The sequence below is a fragment of the Adiantum capillus-veneris genome, chromosome 21 (genome assembly GCF_014529385.1).
Source record: "Adiantum capillus-veneris isolate H3 chromosome 21, ASM1452938v2, whole genome shotgun sequence".
Lineage (NCBI taxonomy): Eukaryota > Viridiplantae > Streptophyta > Polypodiopsida > Polypodiales > Pteridaceae > Adiantum > Adiantum capillus-veneris.
The window spans coordinates 95773242-95790207 of record NC_140951.1 but is presented as its reverse complement, the minus strand read 5'-3'; the positions used below and the strand labels follow the sequence as shown (position 1 = coordinate 95790207).

At 37.3% G+C, this 16966-nt stretch overlaps 1 protein-coding gene across 2 annotated transcripts; it reads right to left on the bottom strand.

Moving 5' to 3' along the window:
* Positions 1-9617: 9617 nt before the first annotated feature.
* On the bottom strand, positions 9618-11726 carry LOC147431391 (auxin-induced protein PCNT115-like). Of its 2 annotated transcripts, XM_086494011.1 has the most exons (6): positions 11597-11726; positions 11285-11505; positions 10982-11185; positions 10637-10809; positions 10380-10482; positions 9618-10272 (listed from the first exon to the last, which is right to left on the bottom strand). In XM_086494011.1, exons 1-6 carry the CDS (start codon positions 11703-11705, stop codon positions 9922-9924), a joined length of 1161 nt encoding a protein of 386 aa, XP_086350137.1. In that variant the 5' UTR covers positions 11706-11726; the 3' UTR covers positions 9618-9921. The 2 variants fall into 2 exon arrangements, with proteins under 2 accessions (XP_086350137.1, XP_086350136.1); XM_086494010.1 differs by having other exon boundaries at positions 11285-11639.
* Between the last annotated feature and the right edge of the window lie 5240 nt (positions 11727-16966).

Genomic DNA, 16966 nt, shown 5'->3' with positions numbered 1-16966 from the left:
CCAAATAACCCTATATGGGATAGAATCAAAGAAGGATCCTTGGTAGATCCAGAGTACCAATGTATAGTATCATTAGCTCAGTAACTCATCTTGAGGATTCATTTGGATCAAAAAATCAAGAGGATTCTCAGCCCCTAATCACAGTAATCATGGTTTAATTCCTACTCTTCTTAATTCTCTTCATTATTCTCCGAATTCCTCGTCTATTATGCTTAGTTCTAGCTATAATTCCCAATAGCTGCTCTCTAATTTACATAGTTATATTCTATTACATAATCATCATCCAATTAGCTAATTTATGCAGCCATTCATCATTCTTAATCAATGATTAATACATGATTAGGAGAGATTTCTCTCTCTAGGCAACATAGTTAATAAATTATCAACCGGGTAATAAGGTAGATTTGATGAAATTCACCCTTTTACCATTCAATAGTAATGTAATTAAGTTAGATTCAATTTTTCTCACACATTAAGATGTGATTAAGGCAAATTAATCCGTCATTAGGCAAGAATTTTCTCTCACCTATGCATGTGGTAACTCTACATCTTTCTTATGGCACTAGTAAGTGATTGAGCCTGTTTAATTCATCTCTCTTGTAAATTAAGTAGTAAAATTCTGAAATTCCTTAATCATCTGAGCCAAGTAATTAACCTTAGAGTTGGTTCCCATAGGTTAAGTAAAGTATTACCCATAAAAATTACTAGGTCTCGAAGGAAAAATCTAACCCTCTTGCATAAGGAGGATTGATCAATGATTCTAATCTGCCATTTGGATTGTTATGATGCTCTTGGACTTTAGCTCTTTTCTTCAAGTTTATCATTTTAAGTAGTGAGTATAAAATGGCCTCGGTTAAGAGAACTCGCTTTGGTGGTGCCCACGACAGTGAGGCGGGAACGAGAAATGTGAATGGAAAGGGAAAAGCTCCCATGGACGAACAAGCACCGGCCATCTCACGAGCCATTGACGGAGAAATGGAAGAGGTAGGTCACAATTTTATTCAGTTGTTTAATTAACATTGCACACGTTTAGCTAGGAAAGAACATATCCCTAATCATGTTGGAGAAATTCGACGAAAATCTCAGCATTTGAATTCATTGTACTTTTAAGTCTAAAGTAGGAAAGAAATGATTGATGGATATACTGTTTGCAATAGGAAAGAATGTCTGCTAGGGAAAATTTAGCTCGACATGTTCATTCTATTTCCAATGTTGAATTAGTCCTGATCCCCCTACTGATCACATGGGGCATAGTTCTTGGTTAAGGGCTCTTGAGTCCACGACTTGCTTTCTATGCGGTGGATACCCACGACTTGCTTTCTATGCGGTGGGAACCCACGTCTTGCTTTCTATTCGGTGGGAATGTCCAAGTCGTGCTTTCTATGCGGTGGACATACCTAGTTGTATGGGCAGCTAGGCGACAACGGGAGGAGTAAACTCTCGCTGGAGGGGGGATGTTGTACCTCCAAAACATTGGAATTTTAATGAATAAGTTTGAGTAGAATTTTTACTAGAATACTCTCTTGCTGCTGCTTTGCAATACTGATTGAAGGGCTGTCTTAATGAACATTGTGATTCGGAATTTAATCAAGGAATGTTTATGTTGAACAATCATTGTGGTAGTAATTAGGACACACAAGGAAGTGTGAGTGTGGGGGTGGAAAGTGGGGGCTTGTTGGCTCAGGTTGCCAATGCCTATGAGAAGGGTGGTCCCAATTGGTCGAGAACTCTCTGTCCCCATAGTGTTTAAATCGGTAGTAGTAATACTCATTGCCCCTAGAGCGGCGAAGTCTCAAGTGTACTTGCCTCTGAAACATGGGAAAAAAGGCACTCGAGGTTTCTCCCCTCTTGGAAGGTGGATCTTAGGATCTCTAGATAGGTTAAGTACGCTTCCCCTACGAGGCGGAGTTAGATCTCATTGCTAGTAGGCTCGAATGCGACTCACTTTGTGATGAGAGATCGTCCGCTAGTTGAACCCTGAACCACTTTGTTTGTGTCCGCTATAGATCTAGTGGCCACCAGGTTCACCATCAGATCCGTAGTTTGATACGGTGGGGTGGGGACCTCACAGAAGGGTAGTGGATAATGATTCTTATTTATGGAAATATTCAAAGGTCTGAAAGAGACACATACCCTAAATCTTCGATTCTTCTTGGTCATGGATAAATGCTTCCTTTTTTACACTTATCCCAAATAGATCAGGACACAATTGCATCAATCCTTCCTCTACACTCTTTTTTAATGACATAGATGAAACATCACTGTCATATGAGGCATTTTTTGTCGAATCTATATCGTGCATCTCTACTAAAGGTTGTGTATGGCTCTTGTGTGTCTTCATGTTGTAGACTATGGTCCTTCCTTTCTCTTGGTCAGGGATGGTGATCAAGCATGTGCCCCAATTTTGCTTAGCACCAAGGTCTATAAGCCATGGCCTCCCTAAAATGATTAGGTAAGCATATTCACCCGCTTGCATCACATAGCAATCAACCAAACACTCAATGCCCAAGACTTTTATATTGACATCTTCAGCTATCCCAAGACACCTTGCATTTTTTGGTTGGCTATCCTCATGTGGATTGAAGCATTCACTAACATCTTGATACTTGCTTCCTTCATGATAGCCCCGGTCATGACACACACTTGGGAACCAGCATCCACATATACTTTCACTTTCTATTTTCTTTCCCAACACTTGCTTTGATAGTGAGATATTTCCATTCCTTGAGTATTCCATGTTGCAATGGGTCCTTGTTTTGCAACATATGGTCCATGCAGGTAGAGAATATGCTAAATTGTTTAAAAAAATTGTTGGTTGAAATCATAGGATGCAATGTGAAAAACTATCCAGTCTCTAAGAAGTAATTGAATACTCACACAAGTAATATGTGATGTCTTTTTCTCCCCAAGAATCTATGACAGTAGTTATTAAAATCTTTTTTGCATTCTTCAAGTCATCTACATAAGTAGTTGAGCTAACTTGTTGTCTCAAGAATTTCCAAAAATTATCGAGGTTCTTCCAAACTTCCATATGTTTGTTGGCTACATCTGGTCTACTTTTGGCATTAGTTTTTTTGACACTGAGATCTTTCCAACATTTCCACATAGCGTGGACTTGTTTGTTATCATGGTTGCTCAAAAATCTTTTGGCTTTTTCTCCTTCCATTGAAACATCTTGCAAAACATCGGCCGTCCCTTTAGAAAGAGTAGGATTTTTCTTTAGATGCACCTGACAACCATGGAAACCCATTCGAAAGAGCAAATTGAAGCCATGTGTCCAAGATTATAATAGTTGCATGCATTGGACATATATGTACATTTTTTAAATCTATTGCTAGAATTGAATCCCAAATCATAGAAGACGATGTGTAGCCAGCAATATTCACATTATTCCTTGATGGTGGTTTCCCAACCTCATGTTTTGCAAGCCATCCTTTTGTTCCAGTACTTGCCATGCAATACAGACATAAATACTTGGTATTGGCACCTCTACATGTTCCAAACATGCACTTCAGTGCCTTGAGGTCGGCACTCAAGTGCCATTCTACAATGAAGTCACCCATGCCATCTACATGGATTTTTCCACCTACATTTTGATCATGTATAACAGAAGGGAGATCGGTCTGCAAAAAGAGCCATTTCAATGTATCGTGGTTTTCTACTCGTATTTGAGCTACTCCAATTTACCATAGCTCCATTTTTTATTGAGTTTTGTGGTATGGGGAATCTAGCTTACCCTGGCTATAGTTCAATGCTCTATTTGTTAAGGATATAGATACTCTTTCCATTTTTTGACATTTTTGAATTTGAGCCTCATCCAATTGCATAACAAATATAAGTTTTCCTTCATAATCTACTTCTTGCATTTTATCGTATCTCACCATATCATATAAAACTTTTTTTATACTCATCCAAAAAACATAATACTCGAAGAAAATTTCCTCTTCTATTTTTTGTATGGCATCGTTCCCTCTATATGATAGTATTCTCCAAAATGTTCAGATATTTCTTCATTTAACAGAGTCCTTACTTTTCCAACATTGTGAGGCCTAGGCAACCCAAAAGTTTAATCTTGTAATATTTAAGGACCCAAAACCAGGTTTTAGAGATGGCCCTATAACCCCTTCTACTCACTCCCACTATGTCACAAACTTCTTGCATTTGAGAAGGTTGGACCAATTATTCATATCTTTCAGTAAATTTTGAAATACCAAATTCTTTTGGGTTCAATTTTTGGGAAGTTTCAAAAGTTTTAAAATGTCACTTTGTTCATTACCTCATTTAAGAATCTCACCCTTTCCTGAGCATCGGACATATCAAATCCTAAAAGGCTAGTCTCATGTTCTCTAGCAATTTTTAACCTTCTTTGTTCAGATCCTTTTGTTAAGTTTACTACATCTCTCATTCGTTTTACTCGTGTTCTTCATTCTATTGGAGTTTTTTTCAAGGTCTGTAGCTGATGATTTTCTTGTTTTAGAGAGACGATTTGGTTTTCAAGTTCTAAAATTCTTGTTGCATTCAGAATTTTGGAGATATTGAATGTAATGTGTATGATTAATGTGTAACTGAGATAGCCTAGAGCTATATCCTAGTAGGCCATCAATCCCATCTCCAACAAACCTCATCAAATCATGAGGTGTGTAAAAAGATGGATACCTTCTAGTGTTGGGATCCGATGGATACAAGCTTCAATCTATTTATAGATCAATGTGATTCTTCCCCTCCTTGCAAATTTTTTGTGCTTCATTTACATTTGTAATTGGTCTTTGATAGACACTCCGCGTAGTAGCATATTCTTGGTTGAGCCTAATGTTCAAGTGAAACTTGCAATTATCATAATTGAAGATGTATTTCTCATTGTAAGTAGTGAAGAGCACAAAGAAATTATATTGGAGATAACATAGTAGCAGATCTCTTAGAATTCAAAGAGAAGAGAGAAAGCTCGTGAAAGGTCATAAGAGGGTAAAAGAGTAAGAGAGAAAAACGAGGGATTGAGTTACTCAAAAGTAGAAACATCTACTTTTTTCCAAGTCAAGTGAATGAGAACAAAGTTCAAGGTGAGCCACAAAGGAATGGTTTGAAAATGATATCTTTTTGAATATTTAGGGATACGTACCTAGATACACTTTAAAGCATAGATGTGCTTCAAAATAACCAAAACGATCAAATTTGGAGCCGTTTTGACCATCAATGGCTTTGCTAATTAGAAAGTTAACCAATTCCTTACACAACTCTTTTTGAGTCGTTTTTGGCCCTAATGGATAAGTTGCCTTTGGCCTATCCCACAACACATTGATGTGTACCATCTCCAGTCTAGATTACTCCCGTGTAGCGTGTCCAATTAGCAGATGACCATGTCTATGAAAATATTTCGCTTGGCTATGGTGTCTCTATCCTTCTTCTTCACCATTAATCTCTTTTACATGCTAATTATGCTTATGTTTATTGCTTGCATTCTATGTTTGAGCTTGGCTATGGTGTCTCTTTCTTTCTTGTTATTCACCACTAAACTCTTTCCTACATATTAATTATGCTTATGTGTGTGTTGCTTACACTACATGATATAGTTTTACCCGCTAGATTTTAGATTTCATTTTGGGGAGAAAAAATGAATTTGAATAAACTAGTTATTTTGTCTGTTTGAATTTAAAATTTGTCCTTTGATTGATTTCTTAATGTATACTTTGCAGAGAGGCAAGTGCAAGATCTTTGTCTCAAGATCTGGTATTGATTTTATTCTTGTAGCTTACTTTGTCTCAATAGGTGTGTGTAGCCAATTGACTTATGTGCAATCTTTAGTCTATCCTACAAGCGAGGCAACATACATGTCTTTCATGTTATGATATGTGGATATCCCTTCATTGGCTTCAATGTGACTAGGATAAGTTTTTGTGGCTAATAGCACAGTACTATTACATTGGTTATAAGTGCATGTGTCTTACGACTGTTTTATAAAAAAAATTGCAATGCCATGATTTGTAGTGGCTACAAGTGCAATTACGTTGATCTTGCAATTTTTAAAGTAAAGGCTCTTAATTTGTGGAATGTTGTCTTAATTTCTATATTGTTGGCTTGCTAAATTTAGGCTACTAATAATAATTTTTTTTAATTTATGTGTTGTTTTAGGGATTTAAAACCATATCAATGTTTGAATAGGTCTCACCTACTTGCCTATCAAGTTTGGTTTTGTTTTTTGCATTGTAGCTTGATGAGATGCACATTAGAGCTTGCGGTTGGAAGACTAGGTTTTAGTGTTTGGCACTTGTGGGGTCAACTACACCCCATATATTGACATGTTTTTCATATTTTTGGCACATGGTTCAAACTTGGGTACTTCTAGCTATATAGAGATAGTTTCAGAGTTGGATACTTACCAGGGACACCATCACTATATATTAGAATCTCATTAGGTTAGATTTTTTTGGTGTGGTATGCTTGAGACTTATGGATGAGTCGACAAAGTCATCTCTAAATCGGGAGGTGATTATTAGTATGTCCTACTTTCCACATGTTTGTATCATAGTTGTTTTCTTAAGAGAAAGGTAAGTAGAATAGTCAATGGAGGTGCGATTAACCCCAAAATAATCCAAAATCTTCTTTAAGGATAATTCAAAATCTTTCTAGCCTTCTTGGAGCTATAAAGTCAATTCAGAGACTCATTACCGATTATGGAATTGCAAAGTTACACATTGAAAAGTCTATCACCAGTTAGAGACCAGAAAGGCAAAACTTTAAGCCAAAATTGATCATCGTGATTAACTTTGTGAACAACAATAGAGCTTGATCTTGTTGAAAGTTTATATAAATCATTAGTGAATTTTGTATGTGTTTGGACCGGTGCTCGAAAAAATCCTAGGTTTAGTGTAATCCCACTACAAATTTTGAGACTTACCTCTAAATTTTATATTTGAAGGTGAGAAAACCTACAAATTTTTTAAAAAATTGGTGAAATTTGACTTGAAAACCTTCAAATTTAGTCAATTTAACTCTATTGTTTCTCATACGTAGGTTTGCCAAGTTTTTGCAAAAACATTTTTTTCAAGCACTCGTTTGGACATCAAAATTGTGCACAAAGCCATTTCTTAGTCTGACAACCACACAACTACTTATTTTTCTTAGAAATTGATCAAAAGTACAATCATTGCAAAACTGGATGATGCCATTGTGTTTGGAATTATGTCGGAACTCTTTTGAGCAAACTTGCGTTTGAAATTATGTCAGAACTCTTTTGAGCAAACTTGGGCAAAAGTTAATCATCATGAATATTTAATTTTGACTAGGTTGTAATTTTTTTTAATCAATTTTGACGTGTTGTGTTTATAGAAATCATAAATAGTGTGCTTGGGAAGTTTCATAAAGTTTGGAACACAAATAAAGTATGAAAATAGAAACCGAGACTAGCATCTAATGAGGAGAAAATATCCTTTTTGACATTATTTACTTTTCTTCATAGTCAACACTTTTTGACTTTTTGATAGCCATGTTTACACAATAGTGTGCACCCTATGGGTCAAGTTTGAGCTAGAAACTCAAAAAAGAACAAGTTATAAGCAAAACAAACTCTTTGAGACATTATTTTTGTAAAGATTCTAATTTTTTTTGTTAATCGTGGATCACACATAGAGTTCATATATAGGAATTCAATACTACTGAAAGAAATTTTGGCTTTGTAGTGTTGGTGTCTTATTGAAGTTTCCACTGAAGTAGTTAAGAAGTGCAGAATCGTATTAGAATGGTAAGGAACTTGGAGTAAGCAAAAAAAAACTGATGAAAATATAATGCATTTTCATTCTCGTATCTTAGATCTTGATGAGTGTTAGGCAATTAGAGTTTAGTGAGAGATTGAAGGAGTAGAAGTTCTACCAAAAAGAGTGTTGATCAAGGACACCGACTCTTAGCGTTCTTAAAGAAATTGTGAATAGTTACTCAAATATGGGGTCAGAAATGGTTTCCATGTCATCACAATCTCAATTTGGTGCAAGGACCACCTTGAGGTTTGAATATTACTTAACTCACCATATTAAGAATGGGAATGGGCTTAGGTATTAATGAGAAATATATGGTAAGAGTTGATGAACATCATATAGTATTTAAGGAAAAAATTAGAACCAACAAATAGATGAACATCTACATGGATCAAAAAGGGTCTAAAAACAGATAAATCCCAAAAACGTAGATAATTGGAAACAAGTAGTAACACCACAAGTTCCTGTAGAGGATATCATTGAACAACCTCCTCCTTTGGAACTTGATAGGTATCTCTTGGTATATTCACGGATCGTGCAGAGAATCAAAAAAGACAAGAGGCTAAGGGTATACTATTGTGAGAATGGAGATTCTGCTTCAATTTTATGGACTACAAACTCTAAACGCAATACAATTCAGAATAACAAAATCATAGGAGGAGCCTCCCATGTTGTCATGTGAGTTCCATGTTAATATAACTCGTACCATGTTGAGGTGTAGAGGATTGCAACTGATTTGTGCCAAGGGACTTCCATTGCTTCATGTGTTATTGTAGGAGCTAATTTTGGGAGTAGCCTTATGCACTTACACTATACCCTTGTACTACTTACTAGATGCTCTTGCTACTTATATTTAAGTAGCCATCTCTTGTACACATTGAACTTAAGAGTTCATTTCAATAATCAAGCTTAAATTCATTTTTGTTATCTCTTGTGTCTTGTATCCTTAAGCACTTCCTTAATCTATATGCTTGTACACTAGTTAAACTTCACTAGCTTAACAATTAGTATAAAAGCCAACACTATACTCGCATCTCCCAATCTAATTAATTCAAGACATAGATCTCTTTCTTTGCATGATTAATGTTTAATTAGTCTTGAATCAATTAGTATGAGCATGTTTTGGGGTCAAGCCGTTGAACCACTACTCTCTTAGTTGATTAAAAGGCTAATTCACACTAACCACTTGCTATAAAGTGTGTGTAGCTTGTTATGTCTGAATGAATAAAATCCTTGCTTAATCCATTCAATTTATCTCTAATGGATCTTCCTAGGTATACGGTCAATTGATGGATTATGAGTTGGAATTAGCGCTTAAGTGATTAAAATTTGCATTGTGTGTCACTCAAGCTCAATTTCCCCTCTTTTTGCATTGGTCCATCTCAATAGACTAAAACTTTGTGTTGTGCTTTATACTTTTGACAAGTTGAATTTTGCAGTCATCCTATTTGAATCAACTAGTGTGGCACCTACTAGAGACATGTCGACAATAGATGGTGGCATTCTAGGGTAAATTGTGTGGTTGGATGGCCACTCTCGCCTAGCATATGCAATCCAACCCACTTGCTTGTTTATTATATTTTCAGGCAAATGTGGCACATTGATCCAACATTTTTTCCATGGGTCATAATTTTTCTAGTGCGGTATGCATTATGACGTGTCATCCCTAAACTGGGGCACTCCCATTTTGCATGACATTAGGTCAATCTAAGAGTCTCTATAGCACAAGCAAGAAAGAGCCACAACTTGAACCTACATGACAATGAGCTGAGCCAAATGTCTCAGAAATATGTGAAACTGTGTGTTGGAGATGCGAATTCTAAACAAAGAAACAGGAGTGGAGAAATCTAAGAAAAACTTACTACTATTCCATGGCGAAACGGTAAAAATTATCACAAACAGCGAGTGTTCAAAGGAGCTAAAAAACTCTCTATCATGTTCGGGCATAAAATATGGAGCTATGTTGTCAAGGATGATGTATCTTACTGAGTGTCCAGTGTTCTCTTTCGGGGTTGCAGTATACTTTTTTTTTTTGGGGATCAAATAGCACATATCCCAAGCTAGTCAAAGCAAACGTCCTTATGAGCGCACAAGGTCCCCTGACCACACTCAAACCCATGACCCGGGTTACGGAGGTCGAGTACTTTATTTCAATACCATTTGTGACTGCACAAAATCAAGGAGCGGTCCATGTGGAAAGGGGAGGGGTATCACCAGCATTCTCGTAACTCCACATACTCATCATGTCATCATACCGATCTCCTGCAATAGTATCACCTTCAAACAAAACCTCAATCTCTTGAAGCTCTGCTTTGCTCAGCTTCATTTTAAGGGCACCCATGTTTTCGTCAAAATTTATGATCCGAGTGGTGCCAGGAATGGGTACAACATCATCCCCTTGCTGCTGATCCCAAGCAAGTGCAAGTTGTCCTGGCGTGCACCCTTTTATCGAAGCCAACTGTTGTAACCTGTGAAATAACCTCTGATTTTTTTCAAGGTTTCCGCCTTCCATCCTTGGCTGCCCAATCTACGTCATTTTTGAGTACCAAACACAAGCCAAAAGCTAATTTGAGTGATAGCTGATCCCAGGCTAGCTATACAAATTGATAGCCGCATTATAATCCAACGGTTTACCTTGCGATAATCTGTTTCTGCAGTGCCTTCTAGAATTCTTTCTCCAGCGGAAAAGAAGCCTCGACCAAGAGGGCTATACGCAACTATTCCAATTCCAAGTTCCCTGCATTGTGCAGATAAAAGGACTGTTGTGACATTTTATTCAGCACAAATGGCATAGCTCTTTCCACACATTGGCAAGCAAGCTGGCAGCATACAAACAAAAGCACACACCTACATTACACAAACATAAAGAGTAGATGAAGAGTGACAATCACCTGCAGGTGGGTATGATGTCTTTTTCGACATCACGAGACCATAAAGAGTATTCCATCTGGACTGCTGAAATGGGGTGTACAGCATGAGCTCGTCGTATGGTCGATGCAGAAGCCTCAGATAGCCCTATATATTTCACCTTTCCTTCCTCCACTAGCTTTTTCATTTCCCCCACCTACGCAACACATGGAAGCTCATAAAGAGATTCTGCGCTTTGTGCAGAAAAAAGTTATATGCATGCATAGCCGGTAAATCCTGCATGCTGAACATTTGTATTATCTGCTGAAGTTTCCATGCTATCTAAGTCTCAAAAATCTTGGCAGCTTGTATGCAGGAGGAAACCTCACCGTAACTTCAATTGGAACCCTGGTGTCAACTCGATTTTGGTAGTATAAGTCAATGTAATCCACATCAAGCCTCTTGAGGCTAGCTTCACAAGCTGCGCGCACGTAGGCAGGATCTCCATAGACGGTGCTGTCAAATTGTCCTTCGTCGTACTTGATGCCAAACTTTGTAGCAAGCTGGACTTTATGCCTTATTCCCTTCAGAGCCTGCACAAGGAGCTGCGCCATCACTTACATTCGCACACATACAAACGCATAGAGCTCAAGAACGAACATACCATCTGATAAGATGAAAAAAAAGGTCACCTTGCCGAGAAGGATTTCATTGGTGAAGGGGCCATAGACATCGGAGGTGTCCAGGAAGGTGATGCCAGAGTCGACTACATGGTGAATGAGATCAATCATGTCAAGCTCGGGCTTGGGAGGGCCATACAAGAAGGACATGCCCATACATCCCAGACCCTGAGCTGAAACTTGGAGGCCCTGCGAGCCCAAATAGACTGTCTTGACTGCAGGTGGCGCCATAGCTGTGGGAAGAGTGAAGCAGCGCTGTTCTGATGATGCCGACGATATGAAGAGATGGGCACTTGGCAGTGATGAGAATCATCGCCGCTTCACTGTTTTTAAAGGAATCCAGAGCAGGGAGGCGTGTTGTGCGCTGTGACATCACCCGTCTTCTGGGCGTGTCGAGTCTAGCTCTCGAGTGCCCTCGCGCAGGTCCCGTCATATCGCGGGGGCTCTGAGTCGATTGAACTCGATTCCTCCTCAAGGGTCACATTGCCGTTCTAAAAGCTATGAATTCACGTGAAGTTATTCAGCTCTACATTAAAAACAAGTGATAAAAGCAAAGAGGATAAACAATCAAGCATAAGAAATGTTAAAGAATTTAAATGGCTGCCGAAAAAATTAAGAAAAGTGGATGTGTGTGTGTGTGCGCGCTTATGAGAATGTGAGTATGTGAAAGAGGAGAAGGGAGGGGGGGTTCATAACTGAGTACAAAATGAAAAAGAATGGACTTGATTTAGTAATAAAAATATAGCAATGATTGGAAGGTATCCACTTAAAACCATCATTGGACCATGATAATGCACCTTATGTATCAAGGATAAGCGGGTGAGTTGGTAGGGATGGTTGCCTTGATAGCCGATGTAATTATGGTCCTTGGATGATGTCATGGCTCAGCACGAGCATAACAAGACCTTGTAATTATTTAGGTTGATTGATATAATTCACTCACAATTGTGAGTTTTGCTATAAATAAAAAAAACCATCATTGCCCTATGATGAAATCACGAGGTTTGCCACTTTGGATCAAAGCTTGAAAAAGGTAGGTTTCCTTTATCCAAAACCTGTTCAACTCATTGCTCGAAGAAATTTTTAAAAAAACTTGGCAAACCTATGCACGAGAAATTATAGAGGTAAACGAACCAAAATTAAAGGTTTTTACACTGAATTCCTCTAGCGTTTGTAGGTTTTACCACCTTCAAATTTAAAATTTAGAGGTAAACCTCAAAATTTGTAAGTAGGCTTTTCCTAGACCTAGGTTTTTTTGAGTACTTGTTCAAATTAGAAAATGGTCACCTCAAATTTTGACAAAAGGAACTAAGACCACCTCAAACCTCAAGACTTTCAGTTAAAATTTCAAATTTATGTGGAATTTTCCTTCTAAGATATGGTATTCATCTTCTCATAAAGTGGTGAAAATGATTGAAAGCCAACTCCATCGAATTATTTCTATGAACCCTACTTTGGACCAAGTAGATAAACTCACAAAGAGCTTTTAAAGATCTTCACATTAAAAGACGCACCTTAACAAGAGACTATCATGTTTAAAGCCCATAAGCAAAATTGTATCATATACTAGCAGTCGAATATGTCTCGACTCCCTACTCTACTCAATACCTTCGAGCTTAACACTAGTTCTCTAATTGGCCACTCAAGTGTATTGAGACACTAAAGTGTCATTTTCTTTCAGCAACTTGTCATAATTATTTTGGTAAAGCTAGAAACAAGATTTTTAGGTCATGTTCATGCCTTAGGACAATTATGCCTTCACACTAGTTTTGTAATTGGACACTCAAGTGTACTAAGACCCTAAAGTGTCATTTTCTTCTAGCAACTTGTTATAATTATTTAGTAAAGCTAAAAACAAAATGTATAAGTCATGTTTATGTCTTCGGACAATTATGAGGTGAGAAACATACCCAAATTTTTAATTTTGCTAGAATTGATACCATATTAAGATATGGTGATAAGTTTTAAGATGGAAAAATCATAAAAATTTAGCGTAGTTTGAAAAAAAAATCATAAATCAAATATAACTAATTATCAAAATAAAAATTTGCATAGATTTCAAGATTTATGGGTAGAAAAAAAACTTATTTTAACAAGAATTTGAGCTTCAAACTTAGTTCTCAGATTAGATTTTTGTTACAATAAAAAAACCCGATTATGAAAACCGTGACAAAGAGAAAAAAATTGGTTCTTCAAAGCCTCTTTCACTAACATGATAAGGTTATGGAAAAAAACTGAAGTTCTATAATGTATCTATATGCCAACACCCATTAAGTAAGCATTTTTCAAGGTTTCAAAGCTCACAGGCATCTTGTAATTTAAGCTCATTAAAGAAAATTTATAGTTCATAATATGTTGTAAAACAAACATTGCTATGAAAAGCCAGTGAAAGTGTGAATACAAATTTCCCAATTGTGTCCACATGAGGTATTTGTATACAAATCAATGAGATGAATGCAAAAATCCAAAAGTGAACATGGAATGTGACTATACCAAAAACATCAAACTTTAATAGCTCAATTTTATTACATCTAGTTCAAAAAATAATAAAGACTGCTTATGAGGCCTTGCTAGCAATTAAAAAAATTCTAGTAAATTTTATGCATTGCCCCTTTTTTTGGTGTTCATATATGTTTTAACCCTTATTGTAAGCTCCTCATAGGAAACGAATTATGTCAAAATGAGTAAGGAAAAGTCACATTTGTACTATTTAATTTTTTTTCACTCACTCAATTCACTTGAGATTTGTCTCCTAGGTTTGGGAATGTACCAAGCCTAGGGATTTTGACACTTGTCCATCATCTATGGTTTGGTCCTACTTTCTGAATCCTAGTTGGTTAGTCCATCTCATACAAGGAGACTACCATATCATCAAAAGTCCATGTTATCACCCCATCTCACCTACCATGTCACCATAGTCAGCTGTTTGACTTTGACACCATGTGTCAGAGAATCTAACACTTACTTTTAGATTCAACAGAATTTAATTATGAAAGGAGAGAGTTTCCCTTGTGTGTGTGTGTTTGTGTGACAAAGAGAGAGAGAGAGAGAGAGAGAGAGAGAGAGAGAGAGAGAAGACCATATTAGATAAAGTGGGAAAATCTCAATTCCCAGGTTGGAAAACTTTGAATATATCATGTACAAAGTGTTGACGTTTTGTACTAGACTAAACATTTGAAAGAAACATTGGCCAAGAAAAATTATGGTTTTGGGTGGTTGCACCATCAAGAGACTAGTACATTGATTCCATTTTCATTGTTTATACTCTATTGTCCTACCTACAACTTATCTTAACATGGAGACATTGGTTTGAAGGCCCACAACTTGTTCAAGCTAAGGTCAAATGGAGTACGTGAATTTTTAGTTCAAGGTCCACCACTTGTCCAAGCTAGCACCCATTGAGAAATAAACCCACTTGTGAATGACATCAAAGCAACACACACCTCTAATCTAGAAAGTCCACGATTTCTTTTCTCCCACACTACAAGAGGTACTTCACATTAGCAACCCTCGCAGTGCGACGCTCAAAAGTGAAAATCCATGATGTCGCTATGAGCATCGCTATTTTATTTGTTACGTAGCGACGCCCATAGCGATGCTAATAGCGATGCCCATAGGGGTAAAATAAATCGAGAGCGCCCAAAAATTCAAATCTCAGATCTGAGTTCAAGCAAAGAGGTAACCCGCGCTCTCCCTCTCTCTCTCTCTTCCCCCCCCCCCCAACACACACACACATACACGAGGAGAGGAAGAAGAGCCAGGTATGCTCCTTCCCTCTCCTCTCTCTCATGTTCCCTTCATCTCTTTCTCGCTATTTATCTCTCTCTCTCTCTCTCTCTCTCTCTCACACACACACACACACACACACGCACACACACACACACACACACATTGTGTCTTTGAAAGAGAGAGAGAGAGAGAGAGAGAGAGAGAGCACATGCATAAACAAAACACACACACACACACATGCATAAACAAAGAATGCATACACACACACATTGAGAGAGGAGAAGAGAGAGAGAGAGAGAGAGATAAAGTAAAGAGAGAGAGAGAGAGAGAGAGGAGAAAACAAAGATAAAGAGAGAGATAATAAAAAACCAAAGAGAGAGAGAGAGAGGGGGAGAAGACGAAAGAGAGAGGTAAGGGGAGAAAACAAATAGAGAGAGAGAGAGAGAGAGAGAGAGAGAGAGAGATTATGTTAAGATTTAAATTTAATTAGGTTAGATTACATTTAGATTTATGTTTATGTTGAGTTTAAAATTAAGTTACATTTAAATTTACGTTAGATTAAGATTATGTTAGATTTAAAATTAAGACGGTATTAAAGTTTAGCTAGCTATGTTAGATTTAAGTTAGATTATATTTAGGTTTACGATTTAGCATTGGATTAGATTTAGGTTTATGTTGAGTTTAATATTAGATTAGATTTAAATTTGAGATTAAAACAAGATTTAAAATTAACTAGATTAAATTTAGATTTAAGTTAGATAACATTTAGATTTAGGTTAGATTTAAAATTTGATTAGATTTAGGTTTATTTTGCATTTAAGATTAGATTAGATCTAGATTTATGTTCAATTAAAATTAGATTAGATTTTAGTGCATGTCAATGAAGGCACGCTTTGCCCAAAGAGCAAACACTAGTTACACAACAATATGTATATTCCCATCAAAATCTGACACTTATTAACTCACACACTAACCATATTCAATCAATCGCAAATCGCCACATGTTCAATTAGGTTAGATTTAAGATGATTTTGGATTGAGTTTTTATATTAGAGTCTACCTTCGAAATTACGGTAGAAAAATTAGAGTTAGACGATGACGAAAGATCTAGAGGCTAAAATCAATCGATTTTGCATGCTTCACAATCCAGTGATGCAAAAGTGGATTTCACAATATGAGGATGCAAAGCAAGAGCGACAAAGGGCACAGATCGAGTGGAGACGGGGAAGACGACCACCGATGCATTATCCAACGGGTCTGGAGAGCATACCAACATTCATGAGCTTAAGATGGTTGCACAACCAATTGAAAAGCGCACAACAGTGCGGTGAAGAAGTGACTGAGGAGGAGTGGGAGTACTCTCGGGGTTGGGCGACCAAGGTAAGTTTGCAATGTACGACTAGTGACTTTTTAAATGTTTGAACGGCCACCCATAATCTTTGTTGGTTGTAGTATAAGTCATACACATCAGCATGGTGTAAAGGTCGACATTTTAGGGTGGAATGGATTGACAAAAAGCGTTTTACTCAAGATTGTGGAATCATGGCAAAATTTGAACAGTCTAGTCGACGATGGTCCTCTGATGCAGATCCTGTGGTGGCGGAACTCACTTACTTTGGCACACTACAAGAGATTTTGAGGATTGATTATAGAGGACTTTTTGTCGACTTGTTCCACGTGCAATGGTTCAAAATAATCATGGAGGGTCGCAACGCTACTGTGCGTAGAGGAGAGTTTGGTTTCCTTGAGGTGGATTCAAATAAGGAATGGACTGACCTAAGAGACACTTTTGTACCACCCGAGCATTGTGAACAAGTAAGTATGTAAATAGTTAACATCCAATTTTAGGGGTTATGTGCTTGAAAGCTCTCATGTAAGTTATGTGGCTTTGGCAGGTGATATTTCATCCTACAAAGCCTGCATCAAACTGGTGGTACGTCATAGAGGTAGCCCCTTGTAGTGCAT